General features: G+C 35.1%; 4 protein-coding genes across 4 annotated transcripts; 1 reads left to right on the top strand and 3 right to left on the bottom strand.

Moving 5' to 3' along the window:
• Positions 1-161: 161 nt before the first annotated feature.
• Positions 162-2512, bottom strand: LOC144560367 (methyl-CpG-binding domain-containing protein 2-like). The gene is made up of 4 exons (XM_078309541.1): positions 2244-2512; positions 1099-1740; positions 768-985; positions 162-675 (listed from the first exon to the last, which is right to left on the bottom strand). Exons 2-4 carry the CDS (start codon positions 1686-1688, stop codon positions 413-415), a joined length of 1071 nt encoding a protein of 356 aa, XP_078165667.1. The 5' UTR covers positions 1689-1740; positions 2244-2512; the 3' UTR covers positions 162-412.
• A 13645-nt stretch (positions 2513-16157) lies between these two features.
• Positions 16158-17235, top strand: LIGB (catalytic LigB subunit of aromatic ring-opening dioxygenase family). The gene is made up of 2 exons (XM_078310154.1): positions 16158-16793; positions 16871-17235. The coding sequence occupies exons 1-2, from the start codon at positions 16192-16194 to the stop codon at positions 17070-17072; spliced, it is 804 nt and encodes a 267-aa protein (XP_078166280.1). The 5' UTR covers positions 16158-16191; the 3' UTR covers positions 17073-17235.
• Positions 17236-18748: 1513 nt separating this feature from the next.
• On the bottom strand, positions 18749-20827 carry LOC144560512 (Putative methyltransferase family protein). The gene is made up of 8 exons (XM_078309729.1): positions 20673-20827; positions 20482-20574; positions 20300-20366; positions 20098-20210; positions 19945-19989; positions 19485-19742; positions 19096-19198; positions 18749-18970 (listed from the first exon to the last, which is right to left on the bottom strand). The coding sequence occupies exons 1-8, from the start codon at positions 20769-20771 to the stop codon at positions 18888-18890; spliced, it is 861 nt and encodes a 286-aa protein (XP_078165855.1). The 5' UTR covers positions 20772-20827; the 3' UTR covers positions 18749-18887.
• Positions 20828-21715: 888 nt separating this feature from the next.
• Positions 21716-22716, bottom strand: LOC144560517 (uncharacterized). Its single transcript, XM_078309735.1, has 3 exons — positions 22634-22716; positions 22443-22521; positions 21716-22292 (listed from the first exon to the last, which is right to left on the bottom strand). Exons 1-3 carry the CDS (start codon positions 22637-22639, stop codon positions 21790-21792), a joined length of 588 nt encoding a protein of 195 aa, XP_078165861.1. The 5' UTR covers positions 22640-22716; the 3' UTR covers positions 21716-21789.
• Between the last annotated feature and the right edge of the window lie 83 nt (positions 22717-22799).

Below are 22799 nucleotides of genomic sequence, written 5' to 3'. Positions count from 1 at the left end.
AGCCGTCAAAATCCTAATCCTCTCCTATATCGTAAGTTGCACACATTCCTTGCTTCTTCTCTTCTCTTCTCTTCTCTTCTCTTCTGTATGACTCTGTATAATCTGTATTCCTCCATCATACAATTTAATAAGCAATTTTAACTGAAGTAAAAATGTGCTTATAGAGTAGAGATAGATGTTCTTTAAGAAATTGTCTACAAAATACTAACTCCACCGCCACCATGGCTTTACACACACAACCCATAAAACCCCAACAACTAATTCTCCACACATCTTTTCCCCCCTCCCCACCAAAAAGGGATCACAAATTAAAACAAAATTAAAAAAAAATTATTAAACATAAAAAAAGGCCAAAATAGTAGTTTCAAAGGACTAGGACAACATAGCCTGGGTTGGGTCCACCTACAGACAATTAGTCAGCATTGGTGCCATTTGTGGCCTCGGGTTCAGACGCCTCAGTGTTATCTAGCATGCCAACCTCAGACCCATCAATTGAAGAAGGGTTCATCTCACGTGTCGCCAGTTTTACCACAATTTTGCGCTTGGTATTGGAAATAGGAGACCCTGATGATGGTATGACTGAGGCAGCCTCAGGCATGTCAGCTGGAGGCGGGGTCGTCGCCACCGCAAGTGGGGCTGAAGCCTCCTCAGGTGGTAAGCAAGATATGGGTTGCACTGTTATCATTCATTATAAGAGATCGAAGTCAGATTATGGTTTGTTTGTAACTTATAAGTTACAAAAAGAGGAAAAAGGAATGAATACAAACCATCTTGAGGCAGGACTGGGATATCTGATACTATGTTTGGCAGAGGAGGAGCAGGAACAGCAGCAGCAGCAGCAGCAGCAGCAGCAGCATTATTTGGTGGTGCTGTGTTGGGTGTCTTCTTCCTGACGTAGTTGTCATGGAGGGGTCTTGGGATTTGGAAGGAGAAGCGATTCAACGTCACCCCTTGTGCCTCCAACTCCTTGTGCTCATCCAAGAACCTTTCATCATTTACAATTAATTAATTACCATTCTTAATCCAACAACTAAATCATTTACGAGTAACTAAAAAAGGAAGAAAAGAGAAGAGAAGAGAACGAAGGTAGCAAGCAACCTCTGGACCTCAACAAGGGAGCGGAGCTTCTTGCCATTAGGAGCAGCATAGTATACATCAGCAAAGCGAGTGCAACCCTCACCACGGATGTGTATCAGCCGCTCCCAGCCTGGTGGTGGCAGAGGAATCTGCGGCTTGTCGATGGCCCACAGCCGGGACCCGTCTTGTGATATGTCCTCCTTGTCCTCACATGACACCTCAGGCCGCCACTCCCGGGCCCGCTCACACACAAATGGCAACTCCAGGATCTTCTCTCGGATTTCCTCATACTTCTCCTTTGTTGGGATCAACCGCCATTTAAAGCACGCTGCACATTGCACCGTGAACGCCCCAATAGATGGCACCCCCCCTCTCTCTACAATCGGGCCCGGGCTCGCGCCAGGCACAGGGCTGTACAGAACCAGTTGATGGCTGCCGTTCAGGCTCTTCTCAGGAGATGTGTCCGTCACAGGTAGCGACCTCTTCACCTTCTTCTTTGGTGGCCTCTCGGGTTTTGGGTCCTCTGGCTGGGTCTCAGTTGGTGCTGGCTTCTCAGTGTTTAGTGCCTCTATCTTGGGTGTTGCTGAAGGTGCCTCGGGAATCGCTTCCATTAGATTATATCAGATGGCTTCTGTATTGAAGTATTACCCCTCTGCCTGCTTCCTTGATAGTAGCAAAGCAAAAGTAAAATAAGCATTGCTCACTTCTTCTATGTGTAGTTGTTTTGTACACACATACAATATAATAAAAGCACACAGAAAGTGGAAATAAGATTTAGTTTCTTACCAAATTGGTACACACATACAATAAAGTAGTTACAGTACTGGTTAAAGTGATTATATTAGCAGCGTATTGAAATCTCAAGTGAGACAGTGTTGGTTGCGAACAGCGTAACCCGCAATTAATATTTCTCTTTTCTTGAATTTTGTTGCCTTTTATAACGTATTCTGAAGTTTTCCTCCTATTCTGTGAATGAGAAAGCTAATCTTAAATCTCAAGTTCATTTATTGATCCTCCTACTCTCATCTCATGTTCTTCCTTGTAATTTTACCATAGAATTTATTACAACAAGGTTCAATCAATCCACTAAATCAGCAATCACCCACCCACAAAATTTATTACAAGAAGAGAAAAAGATCTGATTTTGTCTAGTGTTGGTACCGTACCTTCAATGGGGAAAGCGAGGGAGTGGCAGAGATAGATCGCAGCCGGATCGGAGCTAAGAGAAAGAGAAAGAGAAAGAGAAAGAGAAAGAGAAAGAGAAAGAGACGGAGAATCAGATAGCGGATCTCAGGACGAGAATTCCGGCGATGGTCGGAGAAAGTGCGGCGAAGACGATGGAGATCTAGGCTTTTGGGGTTCCCATCGATTCTTTCATTCTTACGCTTGCTGCTTGCGACAGGAGAGAGAAAGAAATCGGTAATGTTAAAAGAACAAAAAACTATCTCAACCGTTAGATTAAGATAGATTGTATTGGACGGTTATGATACAACGTTGCTCCAAGCCTTACTAGTTACTATCATATCATGACATGACGTCAAAAGCACTTTCAGCCTTCACGCATTCTATTTTTCTACAATGAAACCAAAACTAGTACAATTTACTTACCACAATTATTTATTATTATTATTATTATTATTATTATTTGATATTACTATTAATTATTATAATATTACTAATAAGAGTACAAGTATATAAAGAACTCTATTCCATAAAAAATATCAAAACATCTGCATTGGGATTTTTTTTATTTATAAAATGAACGTCAGCATTTCCTATTTTACATTTTGAAATGCAGCGTGATTTCATGAAAAATAATTACTAACGTGGCTGCTAAAATCAATTAAAAGTTAATTGTATGAGTATTATAGAAGTTTAAAAATTAAATGAACTTAATCATTTCTATTCGATAATTGACAATTGTTTTTAATTTTTTTTAATATTAATTTTACTGATGCATGGAAAACCGATTTTTTTTATTAATCGAAAATAAATAAATAAAATATCGGAAAAGGGTATTGTTTTGCTGGAAAATCAAAATCTAGGAAAAACATGAAGGTTTATTTCGTCTAGCTACAGTGTCTGATGGGATAAATCATCTCGTCCAAATTAGTGCTCCGGTAATCTGTTTAAGCAGAAAAAAAAATATATCTTGGACGAGATAGATTATTCCGTCCAGCACTATAGCTATTTTTTTTGTTTGGTTTCATCTAAGAGAATGAAAAAAAAAAAAAATTAAAAATACTACAGTGCTAGACAGGATAATCTATCCCATCCAAGATTTTTTTTTTTAAGTTAAATTACTTATTAGGATCAAGATTACCGGAACATGATGGTTTATCCCGTCCAGACACTGTAGCTGGACGGGATAAATCATCCCGTTTTTTCTAGATTTTGATTTTCCAGTAAAACGATCCCCTTTCGCGATTTTTTTTTCGATTAATAAAAAAATCGGCAATGAAAACTCATATTTTTTAGAGAGTCAAGGCTTGTTATTATTTTAAAATATCGGATAGGTCAAAATTTCCGATTTTTTTATTTATATCCAACAAATAAATTAAATTTAAAAAATTAACCGAACCGGCTCCTAAATTTGAAATCTACCCAAACCGGTTAACCGTTAACCGGACCAAATTTCCGGTTAACTGTCACACCCCAAATCCACCGGGTCTGACAGCCTGCCGCGTGTATAAATCAGGCGTCACATATACACGCAAGGCAGTGGATCTTTTATATGCATTACCAATATCCTCACTCGCTGTGTCCGCATAAAATAACCTGAAAATAATCGGGAGGGTGGGGGTGAGAATAAATTCTCAGTGCGAAATTTGCCACAGTTTAGATTATTGGACTTGCAATCAAACTCTATATTCAAAAAATGAAACCCAAACAATAGCAATGCAAACAGATATATGTATAATCATAAATAACAGAATGCCAATGCACGACAACAGTTAAATCAACCTGCAACACAGTTTACGGAATTTCCAAGATGAATTTCAAACACAACATATATTTTGGCTTAACTCGATTCATAACTCAGTTCATTAGGGCTTGTAGCAATTACAGATGTTCTTTCGAGCTGAACCTTTATCAAACCCACATCTGTAGGGTTACTGACACCTACAGATGGCCAACCGCTGGACCCTTTATCTGACACCCATCTGCAATCGCTTGGCTTAACAGTTCATTAAGGTCTGGTTCGAATCATATAAAGAAAATCCTCTCTGGAATCATTCCAATAGTCGTAATATTCAATTGACCTTTCAAATGCATTAACACGTGGGAGAATGCCACCGAGCCATAGACGTTACACATGTCACCCACGATTTCCAATCACATCTCATAACATAATCACCCTCCCTCGTCCCAACCGGTACTGGGCATATCGAGGGCCGTTCACCTAAGGCCATTTAGGATCCTGGGAATCCAAGTCAGCATACAGCCCGACTTGGCAAATTAATTGGATCCAAGTGCTTAACTTCGTAAATCCATTCACACACATATCAATTCCACTCGTGGTGACTTTAAATCAAAATCAGATCACAATAGATCGACATAACCTATAACCATACCAGTATGCAAATCATTCAATTCAGATCAATTCGAGTTTAATTTGATTGGGCTATGCAAATGCTCTACGCAATTCAGTGATGCAATCAATGATATTCAACATGACAAACGAAAACACAGTTTAATTCCTGAAAATAAAGTATCAAACAAGTCCAAGAATCCCGCACCTTATTATGACGAGCGTACCGCTTAATTTAAAGATCAGGCGTCTCGAATTGCCTCGCGAAATCTGGCTCGACTGAGCCTACACCTATATTATACGATTACTTGGTTTAGTTCGGTTACATTCTCAAAACTTAAATTCCAAAAGTCGTCTTTCAATTCGTCAATTCTTTTATACCTTTCGGCTCATTTATAATCATTTTAATTCAAGTCCAATTCCAAATTTACATATACACATCATGTCATATTCATTTCAATATTTCAAGGCTTATGAAATTACAAGCCCAATTCACCTTACTTATCCAATTAAACACTCAAAGGCCCAATTTACGGATCAATTATTTATTTCCAATTCAATTTAATTAAAGACCCATAATTTAGTAAAGGTTTAAGCCTCCTATTTAAAATTTACAATTCATTTCAAGTTCATTATAACTATTTTCACTTTCAAATCCCATGTATAAAATTCTCATGCATGTCTTACATTTTAATCCCATGGCCTACTTATTTAATTTATTTACATTTTTGGTCCCCGTCAAGTCAAGGTCTGGTACATAACAATTCAGCACCATTTACCGGGAAAATCAACAACCCGAGCAAAGGTGTAATTAACTATAATTCCCTTTACAAAATCCTAACTACAATTCTCTTTAATTCATACAAGCACTATGGTCATATATTTTACAATTCCGACCATTAATAAAAATCATTTTCCAATATAACCCCTTATATTTAATTTATACGAGAAATTCGATCGAGTCGGGAAAATCAACAACCCGTCCTTCGATAATTAGTCAATTCAAGTGCTACGACATTAATCGATTCATCAAAACACAAATCAAGAATTTTAGAAATTAACCGAAAAAGAAAAGGTTGAAACAAGGGATCGGTTCCGAGGGTTTCGTCTCGCCTTGCGGCCATCTCACTCGAGCACAAGCGAGCACCATAGCAACACCAAGCCATCACCATCACGGCACCAAGCCAACACTGGGGCAGCACCCCGCCTAAACCCTAGTTTCTAGGGTTTCACGGGAGAGGAGGGGAGGCGGGAAAAGAGGAGGAGGGGCAGGGGCTTCGGGCGGGTCTGGTGGGTCAGACCGAGAAGGAAAGAGAGGAGAGAGTGGGGGCGGCGGCTGCTGGCCGTGGCAGCGGCGGAAGGGGAGGGGCGGGGCCCTGTTTTCGGTGTAGAAGAGAGGGGCGGGGGCGGGTTTGGGGCTGTCACGGCAGAGAGGAAGAGAGGAGAGCAAGGGGAGCGGTTTCGGTGGGTTCGCCGGCGACGGGAGAGGGGAGGGCGGAGCCCCCTGGGGTTGGCGCTGAAGAGAGGAAGGGGCGGACAGGGGGGGGTTCTGTTTCTGTCACGTAGAGGGAGGGAGAGGAGAGAAAGAGAGAAGGGAAGGGGTGTTAAATGGGGCTGCTTTGAGATTCGTGCTGGATCAAGATGAGGGGTTGTTATAATTCCAGCATTTAACTTACAATATATTAAGATCCGTGTTAGATTAAATCCAAAGGTCCAAACAAATCCAGAATTTCAACAAGGTTATTTAATTGGTTTAAGAAATCTGTTTCTACTCTAATTCGAATCGAAAGTTCATAATAATTTTTTGTAACTATATTTGTACATAGAATTCGTATTTTTATTCTCTTATTTAGAATTAAATTATTTATTTATTTACACGGATCTAATTAAATAAATTTCTTCCTTTCTAAAATTTCAAAGGAAATTCTTTTAACGGGTTTTCTGAGTTGCTATTTTTATCGAGTAATTATAATTTTATTCATATTGCTATATTTTATTTTATTTCTAAATCTCTAAATTTTGTTATACATAATTTCATACCTTATTTATTATTACGAAATTTCAGTTTCGTTTTAGTCGATCAGGAAATTTCTGAACGATCGTTTAAATTAATTAAACTTTTTATTTAAGTCAAATGATCGATTTATCCATTTAATCATGTTTTAAAATTTCAGAATGTAACATTAACGGTTAACCGGATTTGTTGGTTCGCTTAACCGTTAACCGAACCAAAATATTTTTTTTTTTTTTTTTTTTTTTAAAACAGAAAATTTTTAATTTTTTTTTTCTATTGAAAATATACATGAAAATTCGTATTTAGATTTATCAAATTTACACCAAAAAATTTTGTAAATCAAATATGAAATTTAAAATTATAGAAAAATACACATACACATACACATACACATATACATATACATATACATAAATAATATACGGTTACCAATTTTTTTTTTTTTTTTTTACTTTTTTTACTTTTTTTTAAAACAGAAAATTTTTATTTTTTTATTTTTCTATTGAAAATATACATGAAAATTCGTATTTAGATTTATCAAATTTACACCAAAAATTTTTGTAAATCAAATATGAAATTTAAAATTATAGAAAAATACACATACACATACACATACACATATACATATACATATACATAAATAATATACGGTTACCAATTTTTTTTTTTTACTTTTTTTACTTTTTTTTAAAACAGAAAATTTTAATTTTTTTTATTTTTCTATTGAAAATATACATGAAAATTCGTATTTAGATTTATCAAATTTACACCAAAAAAATTTGTAAATCAAATATGAAATTTAAAATTATAGAAAAATACACATACACATACACATACACATATACATATAAATATACATATACATATTATTTTAAATTTCATATATAATATGTATATGTATATGTATATGTGTATGTGTATTTTTCTATAATTTTAAATTTCATATTTGATTTACAAATTTTTTTGTTGTAAATTTGATAAATCTAAATACGAATTTTCATGTATATTTTCAATAGAAAAATAAAAAAATTTCTGTTTTAAAAAAAAGTAAAAAAAGTAAAAAAAAAAAAAATGGGTAACCGTATATTATTTATGTATATGTATATGTATATGTATATGTGTATGTGTATGTGTATTTTTCTATAATTTTAAATTTCATATTTGATTTACAAATTTTTTTGGTGTAAATTTGATAAATCTAAATACGAATTTTCATGTATATTTTCAATAGAAAAATAAAAAAATTAAAATTTTCTGTTTTAAAAAAAAGTAAAAAAAGTAAAAAAAAGTAAAAAAAAAAAAAAAAAAAAAAAATTGGGTTCGGTGAACGGTTAAGCGAACCAACGAATCCGGTTAACCGTTAACCGGACCCATGGTTTGGGTCCGGTTAACGGTTAACCGGACTCTTTTAAAGGGTCCGGTTAACCGTTAACCGGAAATTTGGTCCGGTTAACGGTTAACCGGTTTGGGTAGATTTCAAATTGAGGAGCCGGTTCGGTTAATTTTTAAAATTTAATTTATTTTTTGGATATAAATAAAAAAATCGGTCAAAATTTCCTACATTTTCAAAATGAAGATATCTGTGTGTATGTCATTATAAATTAAATTAAAAATAGATAAATAAAGAATGTACTTGTTGCATTCACGACAACAAATTTAACAAAACTTTACCAAACTTTCAATGCCAAAAGGACTTTTTATAATAATTGTCTGTGCAGAGAAATTGATAAAACCACAGACCAATTGGCCGGGTTATGCGTATTTTATTTTATTTTTAAATTAAATTTGATAAAATAACTATTATGATCGATATATCTAATATTATTTTCTTGTATAAAGGAACTAAAATATATCTACTCAAACGTTCTATTATAATCTGACCTCACATCACATGTAATAAAAAAAAATTGTAAAATTTTCAGAATGTGTCGTGAACAAGACATTATAATTGATACTTGTTAATAATTGTTCATAATTTCTTTTTAATGTTAATTTAACTAATGCATCATGCCTGAGAACTCAAATTTTCCTTTCGATAGTCAAAACTTGTTACTAATATTTTCCTTTGCATTTGCATGTAGACTAGACTCATATTTTTACTCAAAAAAAAAGAAAGAAAATAGTTACTAATTTAAATATCGGGATAGACAAAATTTCCCTCCATTTTCAAAATGAAGACATGTGCGTGTATGTCATTATAAATTAAACTAGAAATGGGTAAATGAAAGACTGAATTTTTTTAGTTAGCATTTAAAAAAATGCAAAGTTGTTTTTTTTTATTATTATTTAAAACTTAGCTGAAATGCAGATATTATCTGCAATCCACTCAAAGACTTCACACATGTATTATCTGTGCACCATTCAAAAGTAGCATACTTGTGGCGCGTATATATTAATAAATTATTGGATGTTGCAGAGATAATACATGTGTACCGTTTTTGGAAAATGCGTAGATGATATATGTGTTTTGATCAATATTAGAATTAAAAAAATCTATATACCAATTCTCTATTTTTTTAATGCTAATTAAAATAATTCGAAAATAATCACAACAAGAAATTAGAAAAAAAAAACTTCATCAAAATTTCAATGCCAAAGTGAGTGTTCGACAACCCTTTCTTAAGCTTTCTTAGACTTCGTTTAGACACCTTAAGGGGGGTGTTCGGCAGTTAGGATTAAGAGGCAGAGGCTTAAGAAGTTAAGTTTCACTAAGGAACTCATGTTCGACAATATAGATGAATTAAGATTAATGTAGGATTAAATGAGTAAAAAATATTATTCATAATAAAACTAAACATAAAGACCAAACTATCCTCAATATATTTTTTAACGTGCAGTAGTGATATAATAGATCTGAATCATCTGATACTGTTTTTATATGAACCAAACAAAACTGATTTTTTTATCTAATGCTGATGATGAATACAAGTATAATTCATTTGATGAATATATAACAATAATTCATTTCAATTCGATCCAATATCTCATTCTGCTTTACAGGCAGCAAAATATATTTTACTCCTACATTCTTTCTTCACATATTGGATCTCCAGAATTTAAAAAATAAAAAAACTGTACAAACATATACTTAGAATCGCAAGAAAACCACTGGTACCAGTCGGTACCAAAACACCTAAGCTGTTTTGTACCACTATCATGATATATTTTTTCTTTCACCCAAGATGTATTTTACCAATATTTACAACCTGCTCATCAAAGAAAAAAAAATTTAATAACGGTATCAATTTAATATTTATATGCAATAAATTCAGAAAATGTATTATTAATTCAGTAATACTGATATGGTCCCATCACTAACCCTCTAATTTCATATCTTGATTCTGATTTACCAGTAATAGTTAGTTTCTAATCATGCATCTAATATGATATTCTAAAATCTAAAAAATTGCAAATTCATTTCATCCAAATATTACATGAGCTTCTTAGTGAAGCTTGTCAGTTCCGAAGTTTACATTGAAAAACCCCATTTATCCCAAGTTTAGTATCTCATGCCTTCCAGTGGCAGGGTGCCATGCCAATATACAAAGAGAATAGCATTGTTCCCTAGGTACGTTTGGGTGACACAGAAATAGCGCTAATTCAGAAATAGCTGTTATTCATGGCGAGCTATTCTCAACACAACATGTTTGGGTGAAAAAAAAAACGCTATTCTCAACAAAGAAATAACTCGGGTTAGCTGCTATTCCTATAAAATGTTGAGTTAGCGGCTCTTTCGAATCCAAAAATAGCTGCTATTCCAAGCTATTCCTTGATTCATCCAAACGCACCACAGAAAAACCCAAGTAACATTTAAAATACATGAAACTCAAAAAGAGCTCCCCTCTATTGTATAAACAAAAATTCCAAAAGAAGAGGAAGCATGGAGGAAAACAACTGAGAAATAAACAACATCAAAAAGCTACAGCAAGCATATATATTACAACTGTTGAATGGGAAATCACACCTTTGGAGCACAGAATCAAACATTGGCAGCGATTGATATCCAAAGCCAAAAAAAAGAGAAAAAAAAAACGAAACTACAAAATATGGAGAAACTTTGTTAGGAGGAGATGGATACCGGTCAAATGAGGTGTCAATGGAGAGAGCATCTCGGTGCGAACAAGGTGGAGCTGTCGGATTGGATTTTTGATTGTTAGATCGCCACCAATTTATGCCGGAGAGAGAATAAAAAAAGGTTCGAAAATGAATTGTATTCATTCCTTTGTTTTTTTGGGTCTATATAGGTGTCACAATTACATTCGTAACCCTACGGTTCTCTATAATTGCTTTCTTACCAATATAACCCTATAGTTACTATTAATGCAATAAACATATATAAATCTCAACACTCCCCCTCAAGATGGGCGAAAAATATCAATCAAGCCCATCTTGTCACAAAACCTATCTAGATCTATTGAGTTAAGTCCTTTGGTAAGGCAGACAGTTGCTTGATCTCCAGTAGCTACATGACTCAGGTCCAATGGTCCACTTTCTAGCTTTTCCTTTATGAAGAACTTATCGATCTCCACATGTTTGGTTCTGTCATGCTGCACAGGATTGTTGGCAATGCTGATCGCTGACTTGCTATCTCACCATAATTTCATTTGAGCTCCGTGATTCACCTTGAGCTCTTCCAACAACCTCTTCAGCCACACCATCTCAACAACTTCCAATGCCATAGCCCTGTACTCGGCTTTTGCTGTCGATCTCGCAACAACTGGTTGCTTCTTGCTCTTTCAAGAGATCAAGTTGCCCCCTATGAACATGCAATAGACAACTGTGGATCTCTTGCCATCTTGGCAACTGGCCCAGTCAGAGTCATAGTAGCCCTCAATGTTCATGTGTCCATTCTGCCTGAAAATCAAGCCCTTCCTTGGTGCACTCTTCAGGTACCTCAGAATGTGATACACTGCGTCCATATGGCCCTTCCTAGGGTCATGCATGTAGCGGCTCACCACGCTCACTGCAAATGAGATATCGGGACGTGTATGTGTCAAATAGATCAATCTGCCTACCAGTCTGTGGTACCTCTCACGATCAACCTGTTCTCCTGCCTCTGCACTTATCTTGGTCTTCACATCAATTGAAGAAACTGCAGGCTTACACCCCAACATGACTGTCTCAGTAAGCAAGTTTAGGACATACTTCCTTTGAGATATAACAATTCCCTTTGCTCCACGAGCCACCTCAATCCCAAGAAAGTACCTAAGTGTAGGGTTTTTGACTGTTCAAACCCATTGATTAAGTCTGGTGGGGTTTTGACTATTCAAATACATTTATTTGCTTAAGATGTGGAAAGAACGTAAAATAAAAATTTTACTTCTAACTTAAGCCAAGGATTAAACGGGGTATGTCAGGAAACTTTCTAAGGTGGTCCACCTTCAGTATTCCTTTGGCATCAAAACCCAATTTAATCATTTACACAAGGATATTTATCCATGTGCGATTATCGAGAGCTACACGGATTATTACATAAACAACCGTGTACAAACGCTTGCCAGGGTCGCTCTCAAAATAACCGAGCTACACGAATATTTAGCTAAATGTCCGTGTATGATTACTCTTTCTACACGGACATTTAGCTAAATGTCCGTGTACAATTACTCTTTCTACACGGATATTTAGCTAAATGTCCGTGTAGCTCTCTTATTTTTTTTTATGTTTAAATACTTTTCTACACGGACTTTAGTTAAATGTCCATGTAGAATTATTTTTTTTTTCTAATTTTTTTTAATGTTTAAATACCTTTCTACACAGACTTTAGTTAAATGTCTGTGTAGAATTGTTCTTTTTTTCCCATTTTTTTTTGGTGGCTAGCCTCCAATTTTGCTAGCCATTTAAAATTAGAATTTCAAAACAGAGAAACATTAAACAGAGGCCTTTTAAACTCAGAATTCCAAAACTATACAATAGTATAAATAATTTATGTACACTAAATTATACAAAATTATACAAAATTATACAAATCCATATTGAGCATTACAAAATTTAAATTGAAACCACCTTACCCACATACATCTGACATCGTCGATCTGCTCCTTGGTGTAACACTTTTGCTTTGGTCCATACTACAATTATAATTTAGTATTAGTTAGTAACAAGAAAAGGTAGAAGATTATAATTCATGCAACATATATATATATATATATAAAGCCTTTTTTACATGCAATCTCATGTGATAAAACATAACATATACTCCTCAGGATCCAATACAATGTTTGTATAAAAGTTATATCCTTACCACTTAGTAACCACATGATCAAGCTTTGGCCTAAAATTCGGTAAGTTGGGCTCAAATTGCCAAAACGTTTGGTTATAATCTAGTTTGGATCGAAATTTCATACAAACTAAGGTGTTTTAGATCCAACATATCAAAAAAGAGTATACATGTGATCCATAACGTGATGTCTCCTGGTTAAAGATCTCCAAGATATTGCATCTCCAAATGACATTCATCAACATATATGTGCATACATAATAGAGAATAAAAATTCTCAGTTAAAATTTTCGTTCAAAATTATAAGAAAATATTTATACATAAAATTAATTGAATCTGCATAGCTTTTATACGAACCACTGAAAATCAATTTCGTAAAAAAAAAAAATTATTGCATATTATATGAATTTATGATTGCTCTGATATCAAATGATAGTCTTAATAATTCATAACGTGTTTTGCAATTAAAAAATACAAGCAATCCAGAATCCGTAAATCCAAAATAAAATAGCAAAGTAATTTAAATCTTACAGTTCTAAAGTGCAAACATCTTTAGGCGGAAGCGTTAGTACTGATCTTCAACGGTTTTCTTCAGATCTGATGATGGAGACCTTAGGCGTTTTCTTTACTTCTCACTTTCAAAGATCTCAGATCCGACCTCCTTATGCGCAGAAATCAGACCGACATTCAATACAGAGAGAGAGAGTATTAATTGATCAAAACGGCGCTGGAAGGAGAAGGGCTTTTATATAACCAAAACCCTAAAATAACATTTCTACACGGCTCTTTATTAAACGTCCGTGTAGCTCTCTTAAGATTTTCTACACTGTTATTTAAACATAAAACCGTGTACAATTTCTACATTTCTACACGGCTCTTTATATAAAGGTATGTGTAGCTCTATCAAGCTTTCTACACTGTTATTTAAAAAAACATCCGTGTACAATTCCTACCTTTCTACACAGTTCTTTAATAAATATCCGTGTAGCTCTCTCAAGGCTTTCTACACTGTTATTTAAACAATAATCCGTATAGAATTCCTAATAAACGTCCGTGTAGCTTTCTCAAGGCTTTCTACATTGATTCTTTAATAAATATCCGTGTAGAGATCCCATAGATATTTCAGGCTTCCAAATAATTACAATTTATACACGGTTTTTATATAAAATTGACAAATCTGTGTACAATGTGCAGTGTACAATGACCATTTTTGTAGTAGTGGTATTTGTTTCACACATCAAGGGACTGTAGTAGAAATGGTGTCTAAAAAAGTTCAAGCAATTAGTTCTATGCTGTGCTCTGGTTTTAATAGGTGAGATGATCAGTATTAGGGAGTGCCAACTTAGACTTATCTTTTTCCACACTCAGATCATTTAATTCTTTTTCATTTGTCTTTTAGTTATTCTCAGCATTGTATAATATAAATTAATATTTATTTGTCTTTTATAATATTTTTTTTTGTTCGAATCATTGTATTTATATACTGCAGTTTTGGCAATTGGTTATTTAATTATTTCTCAGAGATGCTGCATCATTGTATTCATATAATCTATTTAGTTGTTGTAATTTTTATCATTTTAGATAAGTTTATTGTTGTAATTTTTAGTTGTATGAATTATTTTAACCGTCTTTGTTTGCTGTAATTTTTAGTTATCAACTGTCTTTATAAACTATTTAATGATCTTTGTTTGTTGTGATTTTTAATTATCAACTGTCAAGTTTAATTATTTACACTAATTTTATTTATCATAATTTGGATTTATGTATTTTATAGAATAGGATTTGCTCATGTGTTAATATTCAATATTTTATTTATTTGTATTTGTTACTATAATTATGAAACTCAACAACATTTTATTGAGTTTTGAGTTTTGGTTGATGTACTATAATATAACCTCATAAGATTCATTTTTTTACTATTTTTTATTTTAATAATTGTTCAATTTCCTTATTTCAATTATTGAATTGTTGAACACATTTAGAATAAGATTAGAAGAGTAATCATTTATTAATTTTATAATCCTCTTTTCTTCCCCTATTCCTTATCGTGCCGAACAGATCCTATATATGTAGATTCTTAGTTTCCTATTTGACTATATTGAATTAGAAAAAATAGAACAATTTTTTTTTTTGAGTTCTCTTATAATATTGTTCCCGTTGTAACGCACGGAAATTCTGATTGGAAATGGGGCCATTGAGGAAATTTGATGGGAACATAGGAAATCTTTGCAAGGAGTGACGAGGAAGAATTGGGATGAGGCGTGGGCACTGGAAGTATGGACGCTGTGAAAAGAGAGAAATTACAGGATTTTCTTTAAGAAAAGCAGGCAAGTGCATAGATTAATAGATGAAGCAGTCCAAGAAAATACGCTATGGAAAAATAATCTCTAATATGAGTTTAGAAAGGAGCAGAATGGGCACAAGGGACCATGCCCACTCCACCGGGTGGCTTAATGTATTATTTAATAGCTAGTTGAATGTAATATATATGTTCGAGTAGAAACATTATATATGTAAATATTATTTTTTATTAATATATTATATATCAATCGGCTACTAGCCAGCTGTGCTTCAAATAACTAACCGACAAATTAAACACACCAACTCCTTCGATTATGTACATTACATACATTACAATAATAATATTTTGTTGATAATTAATGATACTTTTGTTTTATTATCTGAACACATGTATGTTGTAAATGTACGTGTTTAGATTAATTATATTGTGAACGGGTGCTTGCGCGCTAGTTGTTAAATTTATATTTAAAATAAATAAAAAAGTCCCTCTATTTGAAAATGAAGATAAGATTTAATTAGAAATTAATTAAATTAAATTAAATTAAATTATATAAAAAAGGTAAATAAAGAGGCAGTCAGCTACTAAGAATGTGAACGGGAAGTTAAATATGAATATGAATTTGGCATTTGAGAATTGAGAATTGAGAATTGAGAATTGAGACGCGTCAAATTTCAAAGAAAGCATGCGTGCGTGTGTACGTAGCTTGATATGAATTTGAACACATGGAGATGAGATGGAGGAGGTAGTCGTCATTGAGTGCGTATCCTCCCTCTGACTCTGAGGTGAGCTAGATATCTCATATTTTGCGTAACCGACGTGTCCGGTGACGTATTATTTGAGCTTTGAGATTCGTATTGCAACGGTTGAGATTTTCCAAAAAAAAGTAGGAGACGCAAATTCGTCGTCATTTCAGAGTTGATTTGACTCTCAATCCAACTATCTAACCCAACTACCTAATATAATATAATAAAATATAATAATATAATACCAACTCTCGCGTCTCGCCCCCAACCCAACTACGATCATTCGCAAATCGCATCGTCTAGGCCATGGACACTTACTACCTCTCCCACGGATCTCCCACGCTTTCCATCGACGAGTCCCTCCCAGCGCGTCCCTTTTTGAAATCCTGGCGTTCCCAGGTCATGCCCGGTGTCCGTCCTAGGGCCATCCTTGTCGTGTCTGCACACTGGGACACGCGCTCCCCTGAAATCAATGTCATCAACGGTACCAACGACACCATCTACGATTTCTATGGCTTCCCCAAGCCCATGTACAAATTGAAATACCCTGCACCCGGTGCACCTCTCCTTGCCCGCAAAGCCCGAGATCTCCTCCTCAACGCCGGCTTCGGACCCATCAAAGAGGACACCAACCGTGGTCTCGATCATGGTGCATGGGTCCCACTGTTGCTTATGTATCCTGATGCTGACATCCCTGTCTGCCAGCTGTCTCTTCAGTCTGACCGTGATGCCACCTACCATTACAACATGGGTCGTGCCCTGGCCCCGCTACGAGAGGAAGGCGTCCTCATTATTGGCTCCGGCAGCGCCACACATAATCTGCGTGCCCTCGCCTTTGACAACAAGCCTCCGCCCACCTGGGCAATTGATTTTGATAACTGGCTCAAAGACGCCGTCTTGAACAGAAGGTCTAATTTGATTTGATTTGATTTAATTTGATCATGATCATCATCATACAAGTACCTTGACTTAATTACAATTACAGGTATGATGAAGTGAACCATTTCTATGAAAAGGCACCCAGCGCCAAGCTGGCACAACCCTGGCCTGATCATTTCTACCCATTGCATGTGGCCATTGGTGCTGCAGGAGGAAATCCTGTCTCTGAGCTCATTCATACCAGCTGGAGTGCCGGTTCCCTGTCTTACACCTCCTTCAGGTTTAAGTCTCCTGCTGCTAATGAATAATGTATTCAGTCTCTGTGTGTCTGTGTCTGTGTCTGTGTCTCTCCATCCATCTCTCTTCTAGTTGTATATCTTTTGTTAATTTATTATGTCATCAATGTAATTTAATGTTTCAGTGAATTCATCTAATATTTGTTTTTAACTACTTCTTCAACTGTTGCATGAATGCTGACTGTTCTGTTTCTGTGTTGTTATTATTTTCTCTTCTTCTGTTCACTTCTCACTTTCCTTGAGAATATGTTCAACAGGAGAACATTCCTTGAGAATATGTTCAACAGGAGAACATCAAGTGTAATTTAACATTGATTAGCATCTTTGTACTCCCTAAGTAAGTAAGAACTTGGTACTTAGTGTATAACAGTGCAATTAATGTGATTTAGTATTTGGTACTAGCGCAATTAAATTAAATTAAATTAGCTGCTTTATAACAGTATTTGGAACTGATGACGTGACAGATGGGTTTGGCATGGTGAATGTTATGTCATGTAAGAAGAAAGAAAAGAATCCAAAAGTAGGGAAGAATCATTAAATATGTATTTATCAGACCTGATCTTGATAACTGAACATTCATACCAAACAGGTATGGCTGCTGGTACGAAAAGTTCTTCAATAAACCATTAGCTTACCTAGGTTTTTTTTTTTGACTAATTAAACCCCTATATATTATTATTATAACAAGGGTAGAATCTCCAATCTGTGACACAACACAAGAATATATGTTTTTTTGCTGATGCTGGTAAATATGTATATGATACCAGAAGAGAACCTACATGATGTATCAACTGCGAGCAATTTAAAACTAAAACTGGGTGTATGAATGGTTTAAACAAATATTTCTTTTGGATAGCTTAGCTATGGAGATTGATTATATTTGGCTTTTGGAACTGAATTTGTTAGATTGGTCATGTGATACTGGTGGTCTGGTCTATATTTTGTTGAAGGATGGATGGGTGTCTATATTTGTATTTGATTTCTTTTGTGTCTTTTCGTACAGAATAGAATTGCATAATTGTTTTATGTATAACAAACATTTGGTTTATTACTAAATAGTAAATAATGAGTAGATTAATCTGTATCTTCACCGATTTCTGACTGTACCCAGGAATTCTTAATTAAAGATGTAGTGATGAATTGATTAATTTGCAGCAATTGTATGCGTGAATAGTCTTTTTCTACAATTAATTTATACATCAAGCAATATATATCAACCACTGTCAAGTACTTTCCTAAATTTTTGCTGTTTTTGTTAACAGAATCTGCATGCATGGCATCCCCATCCCCATGTCAGCAGTCAGGACAAATTTCTCCTATCAAAATGCATGACAGCACCATAATTTATTATTGCACAACTATTAATTTTAACTACAAGACATACTAACTATAACTAATAACTACTAAAGAAAAGGAAAGAGACTGTGAAAGCATCAATCAGCACATTAACATGTCTTACAAAATTCCCTCAGAAAGATCCAACAAGACAAGATCAGATGCTGATATCCCCCCCTCAGCCATAGCCTCGGCCTTTTCTTGATCAGACGCCCCACCCTTTCCACTTAAAATAGTTCTTGCATTCACATAAAGAGGCATAAAGGAACTGCAACTTGACACGAGTACTTCTAGAATAGCAACACAGTCAAATAACTAACACAACATTTATTTACCTCAGCTCCACTATAACAAACGACCAGAAGCAAGCAATCAAGCATTTTAGTTAAATTTTGTACACCAACCAAAGGTGTGGCATTGGCACTGGCACGTAGTATGCAATAGCAGTGAGGGCAATACAAAATTTTGATCAAGGTACAGTGAGTGAGTTAGTTACTTGTAACTCAATTTCCAGACTTCCCTGACATTGGATGCTCCATCTGTGACTTCTGAAATCATGCATGTCTCCATCATTCCTGCACATAAATATAAATGCATGCAAGCAAATAATTGCAATAGTTAAACAGATACCTCATCTATAAATACAATATAACAACGTATCGAAATGAAAAAGAAAAGCACATGATGATTTTAAACTAACCATCTTCTTGAACCAAGCGTATGAACTGACGCGTGCCACCTCCGACCCCAAAATAATACTTCTTTCCAGCCATGTACACTGCTCCACCACCCTTCTTTAGACACTGATAAAACATAATTAATACACTGTAAGGTTGAATTTACTTAATATAAGTTCAAAAGAGACTTCACAATTTGTAAAGCAATAATACAGATGCTCCTTTTTTTTATTGTAGCTTAGCCCATATAAGAAAAAATAATGAAACAATGCCTATATGATCTGAATCAGACCTGACCCGACTCATTGACACCCCTACTATTATGACCTTCAAAACCTCCTTGTTGTGCTCAATTTGACACTGTAAAAGTAAAAGTTACATAGATAGAAAACAAGAAACTAAAAAGTACAACCTTCTTGATAAGATGATAAAGACTATTTAGCGAGGATATATCATAAACAGTCTCAGCCATCAAAATAAGGTCATATCCACCATCTTCATTTTGGTTTTCATTATCGGCACAAAGCAGCAGCTTGTGCACTTCACTCCAATCACCAGCAAAAAAGCCGAGTTCTGGCAATTCTTTTGAAAGATTTCGTTTAACATTAGGTATAGTGAGGCACCTAAGCACCTCAGCGTTGAAGTCTTGGAAATGCACCAGTGAGGCACCCTAGATACGTAGTCAATTTAAAAAATAAAAATAAATCAACAATCTATTCTTGTGTTGGTAGCATGTCAAACCTGCATGCATAGTACTGGTAATGGTATTTGCTGGTACATACCAGTACGCAGTTTATACTGGAACTGGTAATCTGATTAGAGCAAGTTAAAATGTGGTAGCAAATTTTGGAAATAGATAAAAGAATGAATACCTGGAGAGCTGCGAGAATAGAGGGAAGTGCGTGTCCACATCCAATCTAAGAGTAAGAGAAAGAAACAAGTAGCAAATGAGGGTGACGGTACCTAACTAGAATTAGTAGTGAATAATGGAAAATGAAGTAAGTAAATGAGGGAGGGGCAGGCACCTCTAATACACGCATTCCTTTGAGAGAGAGAGAAGGAGAAGGAGAAGGTTGAGTAATAAGTGAGTAAAGGATTTTGACCAAATCCAGGGATCCTTCCCATAACTTGAGTCCACCTAGTAATAGTAATAGTAATAGTAATAGTAATTAGGATTTAGAAGTGTTAATGAAGTGGAATGATTGAATGATTGGATTGGATTGATACCTTCATATTTGCCAGGAAGTAGATCTGAATTGCCGAGTCCGAATACATCATAGGTGCTCACTCTACCCTATTGTATTGGATTGTATAGAGTGCAATTAGAGAGAAGAATTAGAAGAAGAGGATGCAGAGAGAGTATGAATTGGGTGTGATATATAAAGTAGGAAGGTTGATAGCTTAATTACCTTGTAAAGTGTGAGGGAATCAGTAATGACAATCGGGTCTGATGTATCCAAATCATTGGTGGAATTCGATAATCCAAATCCAACAGACGATGGCTAGAAGAGAAGAGAAAGAGAAAGAAGAAGCAATTAGATGAGATGAAATAGATTTAGAAAGGAAAGGGAGGAAGCAAGGAAAGGGTGAATGGTCGCACCTCATCGAAAGAGACCTGGACGCATGGCGGCGGCAATGGCTTCTGGGTGTCGGTGTCGGTGTCGGCGTCGCTTGAAAAAGAGAAGGAGAAGGCCTCCATGCTCAATTGCTCGAGTCGCTGCGCCACTCGCCAGATGGCATCATCATCATCATCTACGCTCCAGATTCAACATCCCAACACCGAACTCACAACTCACAACTCACAACTCACAACTCAGAATGAATTCCTATCCTCCTCTCAGATATCTCTAACTTTTCCGTCACTTTATGGAAAATCCCTACCCTTTAAATACGCTATGCACCAATCTCAAAGCGCGAGGATACGCACTCACTCAGAATTGGGAATCGAGTGACTTGGGAGTTGGGACTTGGGAAACACTGGACTGTTACCGGTACCGCATATATCAAGCTCCACTCTAACTTGTTATTTTTTTTATTAATTTGACTATTTTTTTAGATATGTAGAAAATCACTACATCTGAATGGTGCAGAATTTTCAGATCAAGTGATTTTCTAAAATAGTAAAAAATAAGCAAAAAAATTCTAAAAAAAAAAAAAATTAAAATTTGGTTTGCAAGTACATATTCATATGGAGATCATGTTGAACGGTCACAGGAGTAGAACCAATCGATGTAAAATTATGCATGGTGAAAGGAAATGTACATACCAGCTAGTTGTTATCTATTAAATAGCAGTTGTTTCCTAAGTGAGATTAAGTAGGGACGTCATATTAGTCCCTCAAAAAAAATTCACCATCAAATTCTTCAAGTCTTTAACTAATTTTGCGAATTTACAGCTGATGCGTAATATATAACATAACATAACATAACATAACAAATATTTCTATAAACTGAACACATATATCAACTCATTATGCAAATTATACAGTTGGCATTAGTGTGGATTTAGTTTGAATTAAAATCTTTCATAAATGTTATGTGTCAAAGAACGATATAATTTCTCCAAACTAAAAATCTTCATTAATTACAATATGGCTGAGCAGACTTTATTTGTGCAAATAATCAATATATATATATCAGCAATACCGAATCAATCTATCACTACAGGAAAATAAAATCAATCATTTTTATATATATATATTGCATCTAATCAAGACTTTACATGATGGAACAATTGGGGTTTGAATAACTCTGGTTGTCGTAAACGACGACTGGCTGGTAGGCCGGATAGGCCGGGTAGGCCGGGTAACCCGGGTACCATTGTTGTTGCTCTTGCATGTACTCCATCTTCGGTACCTGATACTGGTACTGATTCTGATGTTGGTACTGATTCTGGTACTGGTTCTGATTATATTGGTACTGCTGCTCTTTGTGCTTTCCATTTTCATCCTTTTTCCCGTCTTTCTTCTCGCCACTCTTTTTTTCTTCTTTCTCTGAATCTTTACTCTTCTCTTTCTTTTCATCGCCGTCGTCTTTCTTCTCATTTTTACCAATATTCTTCTTGCCATCAACATTTTTATTTGGTGCCTCTCCAACTTTGATTATGTCAGTGGGTCCCACCTTCTTCCTCAGGATGCTTGCCAGGCTGACAGCATCGACACCATCTCCGACCACAATTAACTGATTCCTGTCCTCACCGGCCAAAGTGACCGAGTTGATTCCTAATTAATTAAAATTAGAACATATATGAACAATTAATTAAGAAAAAACATACATTCTTTCTCCCAATTACTATATATATAGAACAGATATATATATATATATATATATATATATATATATAGGTAGCGTTATTAATTAAAATTAATTACCATCTGCTGAAGCAACTAACTCCATGGCCTTTGTGCGACATTTGTCACATCTCATCTGCACCTTTATCACAATCTCTTGCTGCAATGCAAAATTGCAAATCCAAAATTTAATATGTTTTACAGGAATTTAATTTTTATTTGGTATTAATTAACAGCTAGCTATAGCAGGGGTGTGTGTGTGTGTATAGTACCTTCATTTCTTTTCTAGGGCTCCGATGAACACTTTCTTTCTTCTTCTTTTTCCTCTTCTATTGTTTGTATATATATATATATAGAGAGAGAGAGAGAGAGACTAGATATATAGCTAGTAGTCAAAGAGCAGCTGAGAATAATTAATTTCAAGGTTGCCTCTCTACT

This window comes from Carex rostrata, chromosome 10 (assembly GCF_964058835.1).
Source record: "Carex rostrata chromosome 10, lpCarRost1.2, whole genome shotgun sequence".
In the NCBI taxonomy this organism is placed as follows: domain Eukaryota; kingdom Viridiplantae; phylum Streptophyta; class Magnoliopsida; order Poales; family Cyperaceae; genus Carex; species Carex rostrata.
Note: the sequence above shows the minus strand (reverse complement) of the source record. Positions and strands in the feature narration are given on the sequence as shown.